The sequence below is a fragment of the Pristis pectinata genome, chromosome 24, assembly GCF_009764475.1.
Source record: "Pristis pectinata isolate sPriPec2 chromosome 24, sPriPec2.1.pri, whole genome shotgun sequence".
In the NCBI taxonomy this organism is placed as follows: domain Eukaryota; kingdom Metazoa; phylum Chordata; class Chondrichthyes; order Rhinopristiformes; family Pristidae; genus Pristis; species Pristis pectinata.
The window spans coordinates 9948635-9968129 of NC_067428.1; the positions used below are offsets into that span (position 1 = coordinate 9948635).

General features: G+C 41.2%; 1 protein-coding gene across 1 annotated transcript; it reads right to left on the reverse strand.

The window, feature by feature from the left end:
- Positions 1-2532: 2532 nt before the first annotated feature.
- LOC127582711 (perilipin-3-like) lies at positions 2533-12324 on the reverse strand. The gene is given in 8 exon segments (XM_052038272.1): positions 2533-2585; positions 2703-2838; positions 9839-9917; positions 9919-10079; positions 11180-11262; positions 11618-11673; positions 11675-11709; positions 12283-12324. Coding segments are annotated over 8 exon segments (645 nt in total).
- Between the last annotated feature and the right edge of the window lie 7171 nt (positions 12325-19495).

The following is a 19495-nucleotide window of genomic DNA, read 5'->3' on the forward strand; positions in this document are numbered from 1 at the left end:
GGCTAAAGCAGCAAGACACCTTAACTGTCAAAAGATACTAGAATGGCAATGCAGGCTATTCGCAACTAGGTCAAGAGCACAGCACAAGTGGATCGTTGCAGAGTCTAGTCTGGATATTTATCTGGAACAGAGTTTAAATACAAAAGTGCCAAATTGGAAGATCAGTTACCCCACAAATGCCCTACATGCATCATGTAACTGTAACCACAGTCTCCTATAGTGGGGAAAACATCAAGTCATAGGCCACCTCAAAAGGCAGTTTAAGATAGTGATACAGCTCTTAATTGATCACCCCTACTTGTTTGGACATGAGCCACTAGAACCAAGTCCAGCTTCAAGGAAACATCCAGCTAGCAAGGTATTGCTATAGATGAACCAAAGTGAAGAAACTAGCTGTAAAAAAACCTCATTATCATGCTGCTAATTTATGCAGTAGCTAGAAGATGCCAATGGTGAAATTAATATACAAACCAAATTAAACAGCTAGCCACCAAGAGGATGCACAGAAAGGCAGTAAAATATTCCATTTGACCCATTTCATTTGAAGGAATTTGAAATCTGCAGTCTGAATTTCACTAATATTGAAGCTGGCAAAATTACTGGGTGAACTGAGGAAAAAGACTCAATGTTCAAGGTCCTCAAGTCCCTGAATAACTCCAAGTAGAGCGTTCAATGATAACACCAAAACCCTTGTTCCTTCATGACAGCAGTGTGCAGAAGACCAGTGAAAGGCAGGAGCAGCACATATCCCAGACCATCCACTGCATTGAGCACCTACAATCCATTGTGGCAATAGGCTGCAAGTCCCACATTGACCCTCCACCACTTGAGAATTAAAGAAACCATCTTTCCTCAGTCCCAAACATCTGTCCAAGACATTGACAATACTAGATCGCCAGTGGAATGCAGAAAGGAATTGCTCCTAGGTAATTGAATGTTAATTTAATCTACTCTTTATAGTTACAACACAATGAATCCAAGCATTTGGGTTCTAAAGACCAGCGGTCTGTGTAGGTCTGGTTGCTTTGAATATCAAACTATTTTTTAAAAAAAGCAGTAAACATTAAGAGCCATTTCTGGATTAATCCAGGAGCTAATCATTTAGCTTGCTACCTCCTTCCATTTGAGGAAAGGGATAGTGAACTATGGGAAGATTTGGTAAGTATCCAACTGAAAGAGCAGCCATTTCTTTCTAATTGAGAACTAACTTCTGTGCAAGAAAATTAATTGCAACCTAGCATTTCCAGCCTGCTGCTCAACTACAGTTGGAAATTAATGTGAAAAATCCCTAGCCAGCAGAAGATTAGCTCAGTCAATGTCAGATGCAAAATTCTACAAGCCAATGCAATTAGAGCTGTTAAAGGGAAATTTGAATTGTGCATTGGTATTGTAACCTGCTTTGTGTAGTCAAGTGTTATTTCATGCAATTAAGTTTGACAGTTAAAGTAATAGCAGCCTGCAGTTCTTGCAGATCCATTTATAGGCTTCAATGGGAAGACATGGAATTGAATGCACAACTCATTATTTACATGCAATTGTTTTAGTTACAAAGGTTCCACAATTTTCATAGCAAGGTAGACCAGTTACAATTACAAAGCACTTGACTAGAATTAATCACCTGAACAGCTCACTGCATTAACATCTGAAGTGTAAAATACAAGCCTATTACCAATCTTGATGTGGAATTCTTACTCATTCCTAATAGGACCAGTCATTCCAAGAACACTGATGGACTCTGCCCCCACAGTCTAGGTGTGCCACAAGTATTGTTCAAATGAATGCTCGATTCAGAGTAAAGGTTCATCTATTGTGGTTCATCAATTCTAGGTTGCACCATTCCTACTGGCTCCTCATCTTCAGTCAGCTGTGGGATGAAGAGTCCCACCAACCAGTCAAGGTGAGTATTATGATGGACATAATCCATTATGCAATCTATTCCCTCACTGATCTTCATCAGTTGCTCTTTACTGTGCCAGGAATTGTACAGATAGATCTTGGTAGGTGGCTGCTGAGGACAGGGTACTGGAGATCTCTGCTGCCTACTTACTGATGTGCTGTACTTGCTCTTCAATGTGCTCTGGTAATCCGTGAAGATTTGAAGCCAGGGTTTGGCAGATGGTTTGCAGTTGGTCAGAAAGATTACAAGTCATGGCTAGTGATTGAGATTCAAGCTGCTGGACAAAAAAAAAATTGTAGTGTCAATTCTTGGTTCCCCCAACCATTGAGGGAAAGCAGATAATTAAATTGCCTAGTATTATTTCCAGAGCCAATAGCTTGACCAGCTAGAATGATAGGAACATTCAAGGTTACCAAGCAAGATGACCGCTAATGGCTTTCAGCAAAGTTTATATTACAAGTGAAGAAAGAGTAGTAATTGAGAAATATTACAAGGATATTCTTGGTCAAGGGTCTAGTCTAATAGCAATAGATTGTCTGGAGTTCAAGTGGAGCTAGTAACATCTATAATGACTGGTCCTCAGGTGACAGACTGCAATGAATCATTTAAAGTATACTGGCATATGCATTATTCAATTAGCCTGCCAAATTAGAGTACTTCTGGTCCAGTAAGGGCATAGCAATTAAACCTAGTGAATTAGGAGAGTGCTGAACCATTCAAGATCCAACTGTCAGGAATCAAGAACTTGCATATTTGTGGGAGTAGGAGAGTTTGCCTGTCCTTGCATTAGTTTTTAAAATCATACCTGATTTTTCAGAAAACCCTTGCATTTTCTCATCAGGCTGCTGCTTGCTCTGGTCAATCAATCTCTCATTCAGAGACACTTGGATCTCTTGTAATTTGGCATATGCTGAATCTGTTCCTTTCTTTGCCATTTCAATCTAGAAATTGTTCATACCCCAATAGTCACATTCTTGCAAGATAAGCATAGAATTAATATGCAAAAGACAGGCTAGAACGAAAACAGCTTGACAACTGGGTACTGTTAGAGCAACTGGTCATTGCTTAACAATTTAAAACAAATATCCAGTAGGGAAATAAAGGACATCAGTTCTCCAAGCTTAAAGCACCCATTTGGTAATGAATTACTCAAAGATACAGCAAGAATTGATCACTGCCAAAATGTCAGGTGATAGCCAATACACAATGCAGTTCTTACTAGATCCACAAGCTTGTGGAGGTGGGAGAGAATCTCTTCACCATTTTTCTTGGCCTGCTCCACCCTAGCTATGGAATATTGGTATGCACAAATTCAAGCCTTAGAAATTAAAGATCCAAGTGAACGTAATAACTCTGCTCTTGTCCGGTTGCAGTATCAGTATTTTGTCACGAACCAGCAACAAAAGAAACACACTGAGCATGATTCAGTGTTAAAACTATCTTATTAATCACTACTTATGATAATACGTAAAATAAAAGTAAAAATGTTAGTATGTTAGAATTCAAAAATGTTAAACCTCGAACGTTAACCCCAAAACTAAACTCTTCGTGTGTGTGTGTGACAAAGTCCAAAACTCCCAGTTCCTGAATGGTTCTTAAAGTTCAGTTCCGCAAGCCATAAGGTGAAACGTGAGCAAGGGCTTCTTCAACAACCACCGTTGTCTGAAGATAAGATGTAGATGTAGAAAACATAGAGAGAGTACATACGAAATCCAAATGTTCCACGATGGAACCCAAACGACACTTCAGTGTTTACTCGGTAGTGACTTCCTCACCCCGAAAAGCATCCGAACCGTGGTCGTCCACATACAAATACCTGTTTCCTTCTACAGGTCAGCAACAAAGTGAACTCCACCGGATTACTTCCAACTTCCATACATGGATTTCAGTGGCAAACACAGTTATTGTTTCTCATCCATCGATAGAGAAAACAAGCAGGCTGGTGTCTCTCTCCCTTCTCTCTCTCTCTTCTTCTTCTTCTTCAACAACGTCATTACGTCCTTTATCTTCTATTGACGTAAGCACGCCCCACACACACATACACACACACTCTCTATCTTAAAGGGACTTTCACTGAGTCCATAACACCTCCCACCTAAAAAAAAATTTTCCCAAGAAAATTTTAACCGCGCATAGAGTTAGTAATGTTAATAATTATCATGCTACACAACTACAGACTATCAGATTAGTACAGATACATGTTTCCCATTTAACATCGGGAAAGACAATCAGCAATCACATTATCTTTGCCTTTAATGTGAGTTATCATGAGATCAAACTCTTGCAAAATTAAACTCCAGTTTAACAGCCTTCTGTTCTTGTTTTTGACTCGGCTCAGAAACACCAATGGGTTATGATCTGTATACACAGTCAATGGTTTCTGAGCGGTGCAAACATATACACTGAAATGTTGCAAGGCTAAAACAAGCGACAGTAATTCTTTCTCTATGGTGGAATAATTCTTTTGATGCTCATTAAATTTCTTTGAAAAGTAAGCTACAGGATGGTCAATATCATCAAGGTCACCCTTCTGCAACAACACAGCTCCTGCAGCTTCATCACTGGCATCTACTGCTAATGAAAATGGCTTTTCAAAGTCAGGTGTTTTGAGCACAGGATGGTAGCATAAAATGGCTTTCAGCTTCTCAAATGCTTCTTGACAAGAATCTGTCCAAACAAACTTTACTCCCTTCTTCTGAAGATTAGTTAGGGGAAGAGCAATATCAGCAAAATTTTTACAAAATTTTCGATAATATCCAACCATTCCCAAAAATCTTCTAACAGTCCTCGTACCTGTGGGAATAGGGAACTCAGATATTGCTTGAACTTTTACCTGAACAGGAGCTTGCTTGCCTTGACCTACAACATAACCAAGATACGTCACAGTGGCATGGCCAAATTCACTTTTAGCCAAGTTAACTGTAAGGTTAGCCTTGGAAAGTCTTTCAAACAACCTTTCTAACGCAGAGATGTGATCTTCCCAAGTATCATTCCCAGTCACTAAGTCGTCAATGTAGGCATCTGTATGTTTTAACCCATGAATCACTGAATTAATCATTCTTTGAAATGTTGCCGGAGCATTTTTCATTCCAAATGGCAAAACATTGTATTCATACAATCCAGAAGGGGTTACAAAGGCTGAAATCTCCCTTCCTCTATCTGTTAATGGAACACACCAGTACCCTTTTAATAGGTCAATCTTTGTAAGAAATTTTGCCTTTCCCACTCTGTCTATGCAATCATCCACCCTAGGAATAGGGTAAGCATCTGACTTTGTTACAGCATTCACTTTCCTGTAATCTGTGCAAAATCTAACAGTTCCATCAGGTTTAGGTACAATAACACAGGGCGAACTCCAATTTGAAGCAGAATGTCTAATAATATCATTTTCCAACATGTATTTTATTTCCTGATCAACAAGTTTACTTTTTTCCACATTCATTCGATATGGGTGTTGTTTGATTGGTTTTGCATCCCCAACATCAACATCATGGGTAATTACCGATGTTCTGTTTGGAACATCTGGGAACAGATTTTTAAATTTTAAAATTAATTCTCTCATCTGGTGTTTTTGTGAAACTTGTAAATGGTCCAACTTCGTTTCAAGGTTCTCCATGATATTTTGGTTTTTTAGTTTCGATGGAACAATATTTGGTCTAAATTGGCCTTCCTCAACATCAACATCAGGCATTCTAGAAACAACCTTTACACCATCCACCAAGGCCACCACTGAATCCCTCTCATAATAAGGTTTTAGCATGTTTACGTGACAGAGTTGTGTTTTCTTGCGTCTATCTGGTGTTTTGATTATATATGTTAGATCAGTCACTCGAGATTCAATAACATAGGGTCCAGAAAAACGAGCTTGCAAGGGATTATTTTGGCTAGGGAAAAATACCAACACCTTTTGCCCCACTGCGAATGTCCTAGGCCGAGCACGTCTATCAAAATATGTCTTCATTCTTATCTGGCTTGTTTTCAGATTCTCTCTCGCTAGCTGGCAGACTCTCTCCAACCGAGTTTTAAATTTTTGGACATAGTCCAACAGACTCAAGTGAACTTCCTCATTAACCCATTGCTCTCTTAATAACTCCAAAGGTCCTCTCACCCTATGTCCAAACACAAGCTCAAACGGACTAAATCCGATTGACTCCTGGATCGATTCTCTAACGGCAAACAAAAGTAAATGGATACCTTCGTCCCAATCCTTGGTGTTTTCAAAGCAATAAGTCTTCAGCATATTTTTGAGAGTAGAATGAAATCTCTCCAGAGCTCCTTGAGATTCTGGGTGATATGCAGATGATACAATCTGCTTTGCTCCCAGCTCATAGACTATTTGTTGAAAAATTTTTGACATAAAATTACTACCTTGATCAGATTGGATTTCTTTTGGCAAACCAAACAAGGTAAAAAATTTTACAAGAGCCTTTGACACCGTCTTGGCCTTAATATTTCTAAGGGGTATTGCTTCTGGAAATCTAGAAGTGGCACACATGATGGTTAACAAATACTGATTTCCAGTCTTAGACTTTGGTAATGGACCAACACAGTCCACAATCACCTTCGAAAAGGGTTCACCAAAAGCAGGAATTGGTTTCAAAGGAGCCACAGGAGGTTTTTGATTTGGTTTACCTACCATCTGACATGTGTGGCAGGTTCGACAAAACATCACCACATCTTTTCTCAAACCAGGCCAATAGAATTGTTTCAAGATCTTCCCTACAGTTTTATTCACACCAAAATGACCACCCAAAGGCATACTATGGGCCAGGTTTAAAATCTCATCCCTATAAACTTTTGGAACAACAACCTGATGAATAACTTCCCATTCCTCAGTAACAGGAACATGAGGAGGTCTCCATTTCCTCATTAACACTCCATTTTTGACATAGTATCCAGTTGGCACCTTTTCAATCTCCTCACATGAGAGTGCTTTTTCTTTCAATTCTGTCAACTCAGGGTCCTTTGTCTGTTCCACCATAAAATCCTTCCTCGACAAAGACAAATCTTTAAATTCAGGCTCACTGTAAGGATGTTGATCCTCCAGTGAAGACAGAAAAGTCTCAGATAAGGCATCAAAATTTTCTTCCTGTTTAGGACTGTCACAAGGAACTACATCAGACTGCACCAGACTGTCTGTCTTGGCTAATTCTTTAGCTCTAGCTCGAGTCACTGCACATGATGGGTAAACATCTGGATCATCCTCAGACTCATCAATCCTTGGTTTGGTTGTTAACCGTACCACAGGATCACTTTCTCCATTTGCAAGGTCATTTCCCAATAACAAAGAAACTCCTTCCACTGGCAAACTAGGTCTTATCCCTATCTCGACTGGTCCTTCTACGAACTTTGACTTTAAAATCACCCTGTGAAAAGGGACAGACATGGTCTCACCTGTAACGCCTCGTACTAGATTTACTTCACCAGTGTCACTTTCTTCACCAAAATTTAAAACACTGTCCAGCAAGAGAGATTGACTAGCCCCAGTATCTCTAAGAATTTTCACTGGCACCTGGGGTGACTCATCATTCAGTGAAACAAAACCCTCTGATACATACGAACGGAATTCTTTTCTCACCTCCTCCAACTTTTCCGCTTTTCCCTCTTGCAAGGACTGATCTTTAACAGCATCTCCTAAACCTTTTTGATTTTTAATTGCCTGAAAACAAGCATTGGGCCCAGCTTCCTTCTTTTTCTTCAAAAGGGCACAATTAGATATCACGTGGCCAGGTTTCCTACAGTAATAACAAGTACGCTCAACAGGTTTCTCCAGCCCTGGCTTCTTTTCATCCTTTCCTTTTTGATTACCTCCCAATTTAATCTCCGGTTTACCTGGATTGTCTTTGTAACTCTTTTGAAAGGTTTTAGGTTGTCCCCATTTGGATTTATGGGTTAAAGCATAATCATCTGCCAACCTAGCAGTTTCTTGTAAAGTTTCCACTGCCTTTTCATTTAAATATGTTGTTAATTCAGCTGGAACACATCTTTTAAAGTCTTCCACTAGTATCAATTCTTTCAATTTATCAAAATCCCCATCTACATTTTTAGCCATGTACCATCGTTCAAAACATATTCTCTTTCCATTGGCAAATTCCATATAAGTCTGATCTGCAGATTTCCTCAAGTCTCTGAATTTTTGTCTATAAGCCTCAGGGACCAATTCATAGGCCTTCAAAATAGCTTGTTTTACCTTGGTATAATCAGCTGCATCCTCAACAGACAAAGCAGAATAAGCTTTTTGAGCTTTACCTTTAATCACACTCTGTACCATAAGAGCCCATCCTTTCCTTGGCCAGTTTGAACTCACAGCAACCTTTTCAAAATGTTGGAAATACTGATCAACCTGATCTTCTTCAAAAGGAGGGACTAATCGAACCTCCCTGCTGGCTGAAAAACCATCATCAGAATCAGATTCCGAACTCCTACGCTTCATTTGTAACTCATGCTGCCTCTTTTTCTCCTCGTTATCCAGCTCCATCCTCTTCAATTCCATCTGCTTCATTGCTAGATCAGCCTCTATCTTCATCTGAGTTAGCTTTTGTTCGGCCTCTAATCTCTTTTCCTCTCGTTCAGCTTCTATCTTTAACTGGGTTTGCTCGCGTTCAGCTTCTATCTTTAACTGGGTTTGTTCTCGTTCAGCTTCTATCTTTGCCAACTGCACCTGTGCCTCAGAAATTGCTATTTCACTGCCAGGAAACTGTTTTAACACTTCCTTCTCAAACACCTTCTTTTCCACATAATGGCCAGCTATCAGTCTCTGAATATCTGCCTTTCTCATAGACTGCTTTACTTCTGTAAGGTTTAACCTTGTAGCAATCTTTATCAAATCATCCTTTTTCGCCACCTCCAATCCCTTTTGGGTTGGTGACTCCAAAAATGCCTTAATATCCATTGCTGCTGGTTTCCACACACACAAGCCAATTCAAAAGAATTTATCAGACCTCCCTCAAAAATCTTTGGATTGAATCCCGAACAAATCTCGTCAATCTGGGGTACAATCCCAGACGACACTCGTTAACCTTGGGAACTATCCCGGACCAGCCCCCAATTTTGTCACGAACCAGCAACAAAAGAAACACACTGAGCATGATTCAGTGTTAAAACTATCTTATTAATCACTACTTATGATAATACGTAAAATAAAAGTAAAAATGTTAGTATGTTAGAATTCAAAAATGTTAAACCTCGAACGTTAACCCCAAAACTAAACTCTTCGTGTGTGTGTGTGACAAAGTCCAAAACTCCCAGTTCCTGAATGGTTCTTAAAGTTCAGTTCCGCAAGCCATAAGGTGAAACGTGAGCAAGGGCTTCTTCAACAACCACCGTTGTCTGAAGATAAGATGTAGATGTAGAAAACATAGAGAGAGTACATACGAAATCCAAATGTTCCACGATGGAACCCAAACGACACTTCAGTGTTTACTCGGTAGTGACTTCCTCACCCCGAAAAGCATCCGAACCGTGGTCGTCCACATACAAATACCTGTTTCCTTCTACAGGTCAGCAACAAAGTGAACTCCACCGGATTACTTCCAACTTCCATACATGGATTTCAGTGGCAAACACAGTTATTGTTTCTCATCCATCGATAGAGAAAACAAGCAGGCTGGTGTCTCTCTCCCTTCTCTCTCTCTCTTCTTCTTCTTCTTCTTCTTCTTCAACAACGTCATTACGTCCTTTATCTTCTATTGACGTAAGCACGCCCCACACACACATACACACACACTCTCTATCTTAAAGGGACTTTCACTGAGTCCATAACAGCCTTCAGTGGCAATAGCCACCTTATCAGGATGAAACAATAAGCCAAAGTTACTCAGATTCAGCTGCAACTCTTGCAATCACAGACATTCATGGAATTTAAATAAAAATAAAGCAAGATTGATTCATGGCAAAAGACCACTGCACTCCATGTTCAATATTCAATGGAGTAGATATTACAGTTGATAGCAGGCCTGATTTGTAGTTACCTAGTTCTTCCTCGGTCATAGGGAGCTGATTAAGCAACTCCTCAGATTTGGAGTGTAGTGTTGTTGCCAGTGGTCACCAGTTGGCCCACAGCACCTTTACTCCTTTCTAGGTCATCTTGTACTGCCGTTGTCGTTATGTCTGCAACTTCCATTACAGACTCCTTTACACTGGAAGGTGTCAATGTCACCAATTCCTTGGTTTCAGCAAGGACCTGTAATATTGGATAACAGGTCAAATAGCAACTCAAGTTTCATTTCAGTTAATGCTCTATACAATTTACAATATACTCAGACTCCAAGTGTAGCAACTCAGTTTCAGAATTGCAATTGTTACAGCACAGACCATCACCCCAAGGGCAATCCCACTTGTTCCACTCTTGCCCTCTCCATAAAACTGCAGTTACCTTTCACATGCTTGGCAACCACTTTTGAAGCCAATTGAATTTGCCCAATTCCCCAGCAGTAGATTTTAGACTCCAACAACAATACAGTTTCTTATTGGCAAAAAAAAACACCTTCATGCCATACTGTATTTCTGGACCCCCAAAATGTAACAGTTGCATTGTCTTCCCACCATCTTTCACCCCCTCCCCCCCCAAAAAAAAACTATTCTACCCTCTGGTCTAATTACTCATGTTTCTCATCTCTACAATAATTTTATTCAATCCACTCAAGTTTTTAAATATTCTCCTTCCCCTACCAACCCAATTTCTGGCAGAGAACAATACTTCAGGCATTTTTAAATAAACATTCTTCAACCACCACCTTTCATCCTGTGCCATGATGCTGCACTTTAACCACCAACTTGTACTGCCTCAGGTATGGGCATTCATCCCCAAATGTGATATTTCTTTTAAGATTTCCTCCCACTACAAGTTTATACTTCTCGGTATTAAATTTCTGCTACTTATCTTTCCATTTCACCAGCTTATTACCATCTTCCTCAGTTAAGTGCACTCTAGTGCACCTAGTTATTAATGCAATAAAAGCATTGGTCCTATTAATGACCTGTGGTAATCTCCATTGTATACTGCTCTCTAGAGCAAAATACTCATTTGTTACTTATCCTATTTATGCTTTTATTGTGGCTTTCGTCTTGAAGCCTATGATGCTTTAAAGTCCATACCAGCAACTGCATTACCCTCAACCTTTACAAGTTACTGTTTGCCATTAAAGCCACTAGCTTTCTCTCACTGCTTTTAGTTGTGAAGTTTTGGATCATTTGAGGCAATGGGAACAAATAGAAAGTTACCTAGCTTATTTGATAGAGAGAACAATTCCCCACCATCTTAAGATTGAGCATTATACCAACCTGGTCTGTAGCCTGGTGAAGGATGGGAAGATTATCTTCCAGCTCGTCCAAGCCTTTGCAGGCATACTCATTGGCAGCTGAAACTGGAACACAGGTTAAAGGATGCAGTTTCTTGGAGGGAAAGAAATCATACCAATGCTATCAAAATTCACCACTTTGTAATGGAAAGATTGACTAATGGTCTCCATGTAAATAACTTCCATAAATCTGTTGATCTGCCTACAAAGAATGTGTCAAGTTTGGCAGGTTAGCCATTGGGAGCAAACTTCCTTTTTAAGCAAGCTGCTACAAAAACATTCCAAAGGGGCCAGTTTAGATAGAGCCCCAAGTAGAGCTGGGATTCAAGTTAAAGCAAGCCAGCTACTTCTGGATTTCTGATCAGTAGAAGTAGAATTTATCTACAAATATCCAAGCAAAAACAATTTTAAGTGTTTTTACTTTGAGGTTCCAGCTTGTCCACTATTGGTTTGGTACCACTGGCAGCTGCTGCTGAAAGTTTTTACTCCTTGTTCTGCTAGTTCACAGATGGTCTGTACAGCAGGGAAGTTCTTTAGCACTAGTGCATGCAGTAGGTACCTGGTCACAGGTAGAGCTCACAAGTAGCAGATTTGCCACGATCAACCAAATTCTGAAAGAGTGTATAATTGCCTATATTTGAGGCAGCTAGTCAGAAATAGAGACAACAGGTCATCAGCAAAATACATCAAAATTAGTAAATAATTGTGGATAGGATTTAATGTTGGCAAGCATTCAAGAATTCTAGTCAGCTATCAGGTGCTCTTCTTATAGTTACTTGACTACCACCTGAAATTCGATTGGTTATGATGACTTGATTCCATTTGGTGCCAATCAGGAGCTGAGTGTCGTTGTAATTAACCAGATCGATCCAACTACATTCAGCTCCTGATCGGCACCAAATGGAGTCAAGTCATCATACCCAATCGAATTTCAGATGGTAGTCAAGCAACTATAAGAATTTTTTTTTTTTAAACAAAAAACTAGTATTCTGCCATCTAGGACAGACCAAGTAGGTACTTAGAGATAAACCCAATACTTTTAGTTAAAAAAAGTTATTTCATTTCCTCCCACCCCAACCAATTTACCTGTTGCTCCAGGTTTTCTTGAACTTGTTGTATCAAGGACATTTTCTGTTGTGCCTTGTCCTGGTGAGCTACAAAACCCTGGTTTAAGAAAGAGAAGACCACTCCTTCCAGTCTTTAAATATTACTTGCAGATATTACAGTGTAGGACAGGAATGTCCTAAATAATTACTCAACTCATTTAAGCTTACTGCTAATAGCAGTCTAAAAGTACATTTAAACATTACCCTAGCAAAAGTTTAATAAACTTAAATAATACCTACATTTACAAACAAAAAACATCCATCCAGTTTCTTACCTTCAGTAAACTCAACCTACTTTACCATTAGCCGCATATGCTTTACATTTATACACCTGATGTCACTAGCCACCCAGATAATAATTGTTAAACTATCCAATAGGAATAAAGCACCAAGACAACGGTCACTAATTGGAGTAAACATCTGAGGCAGTTTCATCACACATCCTACTCAGCCCATTACAATTAAAAAGTGGAGAAATTTCAATTGATTCTTAAGAATTTTAAGTAAGTGAAATATTTAAACTGCTTATTAAAAATATGACTTGAAGTTCCTTTGACAGAAGAATGAGTATGGCTTGATGTGAGGGTGATCCACAGACTCCAAGAAGGACTTGTGTTTGTTTTGCCTGTTCTGGGTTATTCTTGACTCGGGGTAGAGAGCGACGACAGGGGAGAGAGTGGAGAGAGGGAGAAATACGATGATGGAAGAGACGAGTGAGGGGAGCACACTGCATTCAGCTTTATCAGTGGGCAGAGGGTTGGACTTAATGGACAATCTTTCATCAGAGTTTGAAGAAATTAATGATTTAATTGTTTATAAGTGAATACAAAAGATAGAGCTGTGGAAGTTCAGCAGGAATATTGAAAGAAGGAGCAGCTTAATAAAGAATTTCCCACAGCTGATGGCACTGCTATCACAATCTGATGATGGAAAGCTGGGCTCAGATGTCTTGGAGGCAAGAGTTAGAGGAGCGGAGAAAACTGTAGGGAGGGGTTTTCTACCTTGGAAAAAGCTTCAAAGCCAAAGTCGAGTTTATTGTCATATGCACGAGTACGTGTATGCACAGGTGCTATGAAAAACTTACTTGAAGCAGCATCACAGGCACATAGCATCAGAGACACAACATTCACGAGAGAACCGTAAATTAAACATAAATTATACACAATATTTACAAGAAAGAACACAATTAGACCAAAAAAGCAAAGTCCATTGTAGTGCAAAATGGTCAAAGTGGTCATAGTGTTGCTATACTGAGGCAGCGATCAGGGTTATGCGGGTTGCTTCAAGAACCAAATGGTTGAAGGGAAGTAACTGTTCTTGAAACTGGTTGTGTGGGACTTCAGGCTTCTGTATCTCCTGCCCAATGGTAGCTGCAAAAAGATGATGTGGCCTGGATTGGGGGGATCTTTGATGGTGGATGTTGCCTTCTTGAGCTACTGCCTCGTGTAGGTATGACTGATGGTGGGGAGGGATGTCCCCGTGATGTATTGAGCTGAGTCCACTACTCTCTGCAGCTTCTTATGTTCCTGCACATTTGAATTGCTGTACCAGACCATGATGCAACCAGTCAGGATACTTTCAACAGTACATCTGTGGAAGTTTGTTAGTGGTCAGTGACGCGCCGAACCTCCTTATCCTTCTAAGAAAGTAAAGACGCCACTGAAGGATTAAGAGTCAATGCACACCAGCAAGAACCATGAAAGAGCTGAAATAACATAGTGTTTTTTGCTGAGTTAGCTTATGGAAGGTATAGAATGGGAGGGCAGCCAGGAAAATACAGGAGACACAAGAGACTGCAGTTGGAATAAAGGGAGGGAGGTAGGAAGGGGAACCAGTGGGTGATGGAAGCCTCCCCTCCCCTCTCCACTTTCCTCAGGGACCACTCTCTCCATGACTCCCCAGTCCACTCATCACTCCCCACCGAACCCCTTTCCTCCTCAGGCACTCTCCGCTGTAACTGCAAGAGGTGTAACCCTAGTGCCTACACCTGCCCCCTCATCCAGGGCCCTAAACAGCCCTTCCAGGTGAGGCAGTCTTTCACATTGGGATGCCCTGGCGTTACTTATTGCATCTACTGCTCCCGTTGTGGCTTCCTCTACACCAGTGAGATCGTTCGCAAGTTGGGTGACGGCTTCACAGAGCACCTTCGCTCCGTCCGCCGTGGCCGTCTGGACCTCCCCGTTTGCCAGCCATTTTAATTCTCCTTCCCACTCCCACAACAACATGTCTGTCCTCGGCCTCCTCCACTGCCAGGTTAAGGCTTGACGCAACTTAGAGGAACAGAACCTCATATTCCACCTGGGTGGTCAACAACCAGGCGGCATGAACATTGCATTCTCCAACTTTCAGTAGCTGCTCCCCTCTGTTCCTTTTCCCTTTTCTCTCCCCTCCTGATCCACCCGGCCCCCATCACCCTCTCTCTTTACCCTCCCTCACCCTCCTCCATCTGCCCATCACCCACACACCCCTCCCACTGGTTCCCCTCCCCACCTCCCTCCCTTCATTCCAGGCTCCACCTTCCTGTCCTGTCAGGTTCCATCATCTTCAGCCCTTTGTCACCTCCACCTGTCACCTCCACCTATCACCTCCCAGCTTCTGGTGCCATTCCCACTCTCCCCCCTCCCCCAACTGCCTATCAATCCCCCCCCCCCCCACCCTCACCTGGATCCACCTATCACCTGCCAGCTCGTGCTCCACTCCTTCCCTCTGCCTTTTGCTAGTGGCTGTATAACCCCTATGTTTCAGTCTAGATGAAGGGTCCCGACCCGAAACGTCGACTGTCCATTTCCCTTCATAGATGCTGCCTGACTCGCTGAGTTCTTCCAGTGTTTTGTGTTCTGCAGAATACTAAAATAGCCAAAGCTGTCGCTGGGAATAGCGTGGATGAAGGTTTAATGGCAGATTGGCTAAAGCAGAGGCAATGCTGATCTTTGCATTTAAAAAGATAAAGATCTGGAAGCCCAGCATGAGGTCGAGTGGGGTCCAAGAAATGGATGGAATTAGCCTGAGATGGTGCCCAGGTTGTGAGGAGTGCAGGTAGAGTTGACAGAAAAAGACTAGAGGTTGTAACAAGGCTGAAGACAACAGCATCATCTTCCCAATGTCTAAAGTGGAGAGAATTCTGGCTTCTCTAGGTTAGGATTTGTTGTCCATCTGTAAATGCCCCTGACCTGGGGAGGCAACTAAGAGTCAACTGCATTGGTGGGTCTGGAGTCATGTATCGATTAGCCTGGGTGAGGTGCAGCGGGTTTCATTCCCTGAAGATCTCTGGTGAGACAGATGGCTTTTTATGACAATTTGGTGGTGCCATAGTCATCATTATTGATAAGAGCTTTTGTCTGTATTTCCAAATTTTATTTTATTACTTGCTAAAACAAGAGGGGATAGATTTAGGGTAAGGGGGAAGCAGCTTAGAGGGAATCTGAGGAAGAATTTTCTCACCCAGAGAGTGATTGGAATCTGGGACGCACTGCCTGAGGGGGTGGTGGAGGCAGATACTCTCACAATATTTACAAAGTACCTAGACAAGCACTTGAATTGCCAAGGCATGGCCAAGTGCTGGTAAACGGCGTTAGTGTAGATGGGCGTTTGTTGGTCAGCATGGACATGGTGGGCTGAGGGGCCTGTTGGCCTGTTTCTGTACTGACTCCATGACTCTGTAGACACAAGAGTCTGAAGCTGCTGGAACCTGGAGCGAAAAACAATCTGCTGGACAAACTCAGCGGGTCAAGCAGCATCTGTGGGGGGGAAGGAATTGTTGACGTGTTGGGTCGACTGGTCCTGATGCAGGGTTTTGACCCAAAATGAGAACAATTCCTCCCCCTCCCACAGAGATGCTGCTCAGTTCCTCCAGCAGATTGTTTGTTGATCCATGAATATGTAAGTGGGTGACAGTACAGGATTACAGGAGAGCTCAGAAGAAATGCTGCAAAGTCATCGGAGTCATCTGTCTGCACATAGAAGCTGACCGTGTGTTGAGGAGAGCCTTGTCAATGGGAAGCATTGCTTACAGGCTAAGCCTTGTTGCCCACCACATGGCTTAGATTCCCATAGGAAGAATAGAACTCTCGGGTTACTAGAGAGCAACCGACTAGTGCAGCATTTTACTCCATCAATATTCACTGCTTCGAGTCTTCAACATTGCTTTGCAAAGTATTCTACAATTTGCATCCTTGCAAATGTCTGTCTACATTTGTTTAACTTTAATTTGAGTCAACTCAGAAACAATCATTTCTGCTTGCTTGTTTCTCGTTGACAGTCGGAACTTTCACAGCAATGCAGGATAAAAATGATCGGTCTGGGACACAGGATATTTGGAGAATGCCTGAGTGTTTGAAATTCTGGGTCCATTGCAATTTCTATACCCTGCTACTTACTGCAGTGTTTGTTCTTTTTAATCCTTAAACACGGCCAAAATAAATTGTGCCAAAGAAGTAATGAATCCTTCTTGAAAAGCTTTGTGTTCAAAAAAAAATCTTTGGACCATTTGTTTCTGACATCTATAATATGGTTTTACTTGGCTGGGTCAGAATGCACAGAATATATAGAGCTCAGCTAAACCCTGAGTTTGTCACTCCCTACATGCATTGTGCAGTACTCCAGTGTGTGTGGGTACAAGTGCCCAAATGACATGGAGGTTAAAATTAGCAGATCTCTCTTTGCAGTGAGGAAGGGAAGAAAGAACTGTGCATCCCCATTGAAAGAAAATAGAAAATAAGTTTGCAAGAGATCTCACCAAAGGCAATGAATGAATGAATGAATGAATGAATGAATGAATGAATGAATGAATGAATGAAATCTTGGAAAATAGTACTTTGTTCAAGCACTGCAAGCTGAAGAATAAATTATTACTTTGTCTTTGTTGTGAACACCCAATTGGTAAGTTGCATTATTTATAACAGCCAAAACTTGTATAATTTTTAAAAGATAATAAGTTTGCATTTTTTTCTTTATATAGTAAATAGTATTTAATAATGTAAAAACAAGATTAAACAGACATTTAAATTCAGGAGTTTAATTCCAAATCTCCCGCTAGACATGAGAAAGATACAATGCTATCTGTATATTCAGAGTTCAAAGATTGTATTTATTGCAATAGGAAATAGATGCAGCTGCTTTAAGAACTTAAAGCAGTTATAAATCTGCATTTATATGACTACTTCTGCATCCTTAATATATTGCAAATGCTTCGAAGTCCATGGAGAACTTCTGAAATGTAGCTGCAATGGCAATGTAGGGAGATAGCACAGCTCTGTCACACAAACACTGTGAAAAATAACTAGGCAGTGCATGTCTCTTTACTGATATTGTTTGAGAGACTAATTTTAGTCTGGGTTCTGGGAGAAATTGCCTGTTTTTTTCTTACTAAGCTGTGGGTTCTTTTACATCCACCCGAGTGAATAGATGAGGATTTATTTTAATATTACATCTGAAAGATGGCACTGCCATCTGTGGAGACTACCTCATCCCCAAAGTTCTGGCCAATATTACATGTTTCATTTTCTTGACTATGGAAGTATCACCTACTGACTCACCGGTAAGACTACTATCACTGAGTGAATCTTGACTCTGTATTAGAATATATGACAAAATATAAATATCTGCTTCAGGCACCTTTTCTCTTCTCTGTATCTGCATTTGATTCCCTTTCTGTATGTGGCTATTGCTACAGTGGAACTTTAATGTCAACATTTCCTGTGGTAAACGTTTCTTAACATGAAACAGATACGGCTCAACCAGTGGCATATGGCTCAGCGAGTAGATCCATTGCCTCACAATTCCAGCAATCTGGGCTCAGTCCTGATCTCTGGTGCTGTGGATGTGGAGTTTGCATGTTCTCCCTGTGACCTCGTGGTTTCCTCCCATATCTCATGGACGTGAGGTAGTTGGCCACTGTGGATTGCCCCTAGTGTGTGGGTGAATGGCAGAATCTGAGGGAAGGTGAGGAGAATAAAAGTTGGATTATTGTGGGATCAGTGTAGATGGGTGCCTGATGGTCAGCATGGACTTGGGCTGAAGGGCCTGCATAACATTTCCCAGAGATTTCATATTAAAATATGCCTGTCCTTCCTGAACTGGTTCCCTTTGGAGCTTTTAATTCTCTGCAACTTTTAACCAAAGTGGTAGGTCTCACAAAAGCAGATCTTATCAAGTTCCATAAATCATCAGCGACTTGCATAGGAGTGTTCTCATCTCAGGTATCCCTCTGCACAACTCCAAATGCATGGTGCAAGCCACCATAACCTCGAATAATTTAGTGCTCATATTTGGGCTCTGGAAATTCAATCCCAAATTTCAAATAGGAATTTTTTCTTCTGCTCTTTTTACCCTTCTGGTGTATGGATCTCCCAATTGAGGTCAATAATAAATATCAAAAATCCCTCCCCATCATGAGTTTCAATGCCATGTGTTGTAAAATGACCGCTCTCATAGAAGAGACAGCTTTTACTCCAGTCCCTCTGAAACAATTCTTTGTCCTCATTGACACCTTGTACTTGCTATGTCTCATGTACCAGACCAGACATGTTGCCTAGGCTGGTTTTTACATGATTGAGGCTACTTGTCACTCTCAGGTGGCTCCAGGATGCTGCTGTTGATCCCTGTCACATCTCACTGTTGCAGTTCTGGGATATACAAACTTTGTATTCAAGAAGGCTTCATCTACTTTTCCCTTGTCCTGCATTAGCAGGCAAAGTGGGGACTAGCAATTGCCTGCATTGCAGGCTTCCTCAATGTGTAAGTTTTCAGAAACTCTGCATGCAGTATTGTGACCACCCAGAGCACTTGTCTGCACTCTTGGAGAGTCTCTGTTGCCCCCTTGTACAAATGATTTGTTTCTTGTGGGCAAAGTTCTTCACCAGCCTGTCTACACCCAGAACACTCTCCATCGTTAATTTTCCATCACTGCAGCATCCACTATTTAGGCAGCAGCATTCCTCAATGGCTGGAAGAGTGCTGGCTGCGTTTTGATATCACCTGTTAAGTACTGGCTGCCAAGGTGGCAGCTACTAGACTACATGCTGGGTGACACAGAACGCTGTTTCACCACCATTAAAGTGCAGCAAATCAGTTTCTTGGTTGCAGCTTTCCAGCAGCAGTGGAAATGAGCTTACTGTAAGAATCTGCATGAACACAGCCTATTGTTTAAAAAGTGTAAATATTATAGTTTTAGATGCCTTACTAGTTTCTAACCA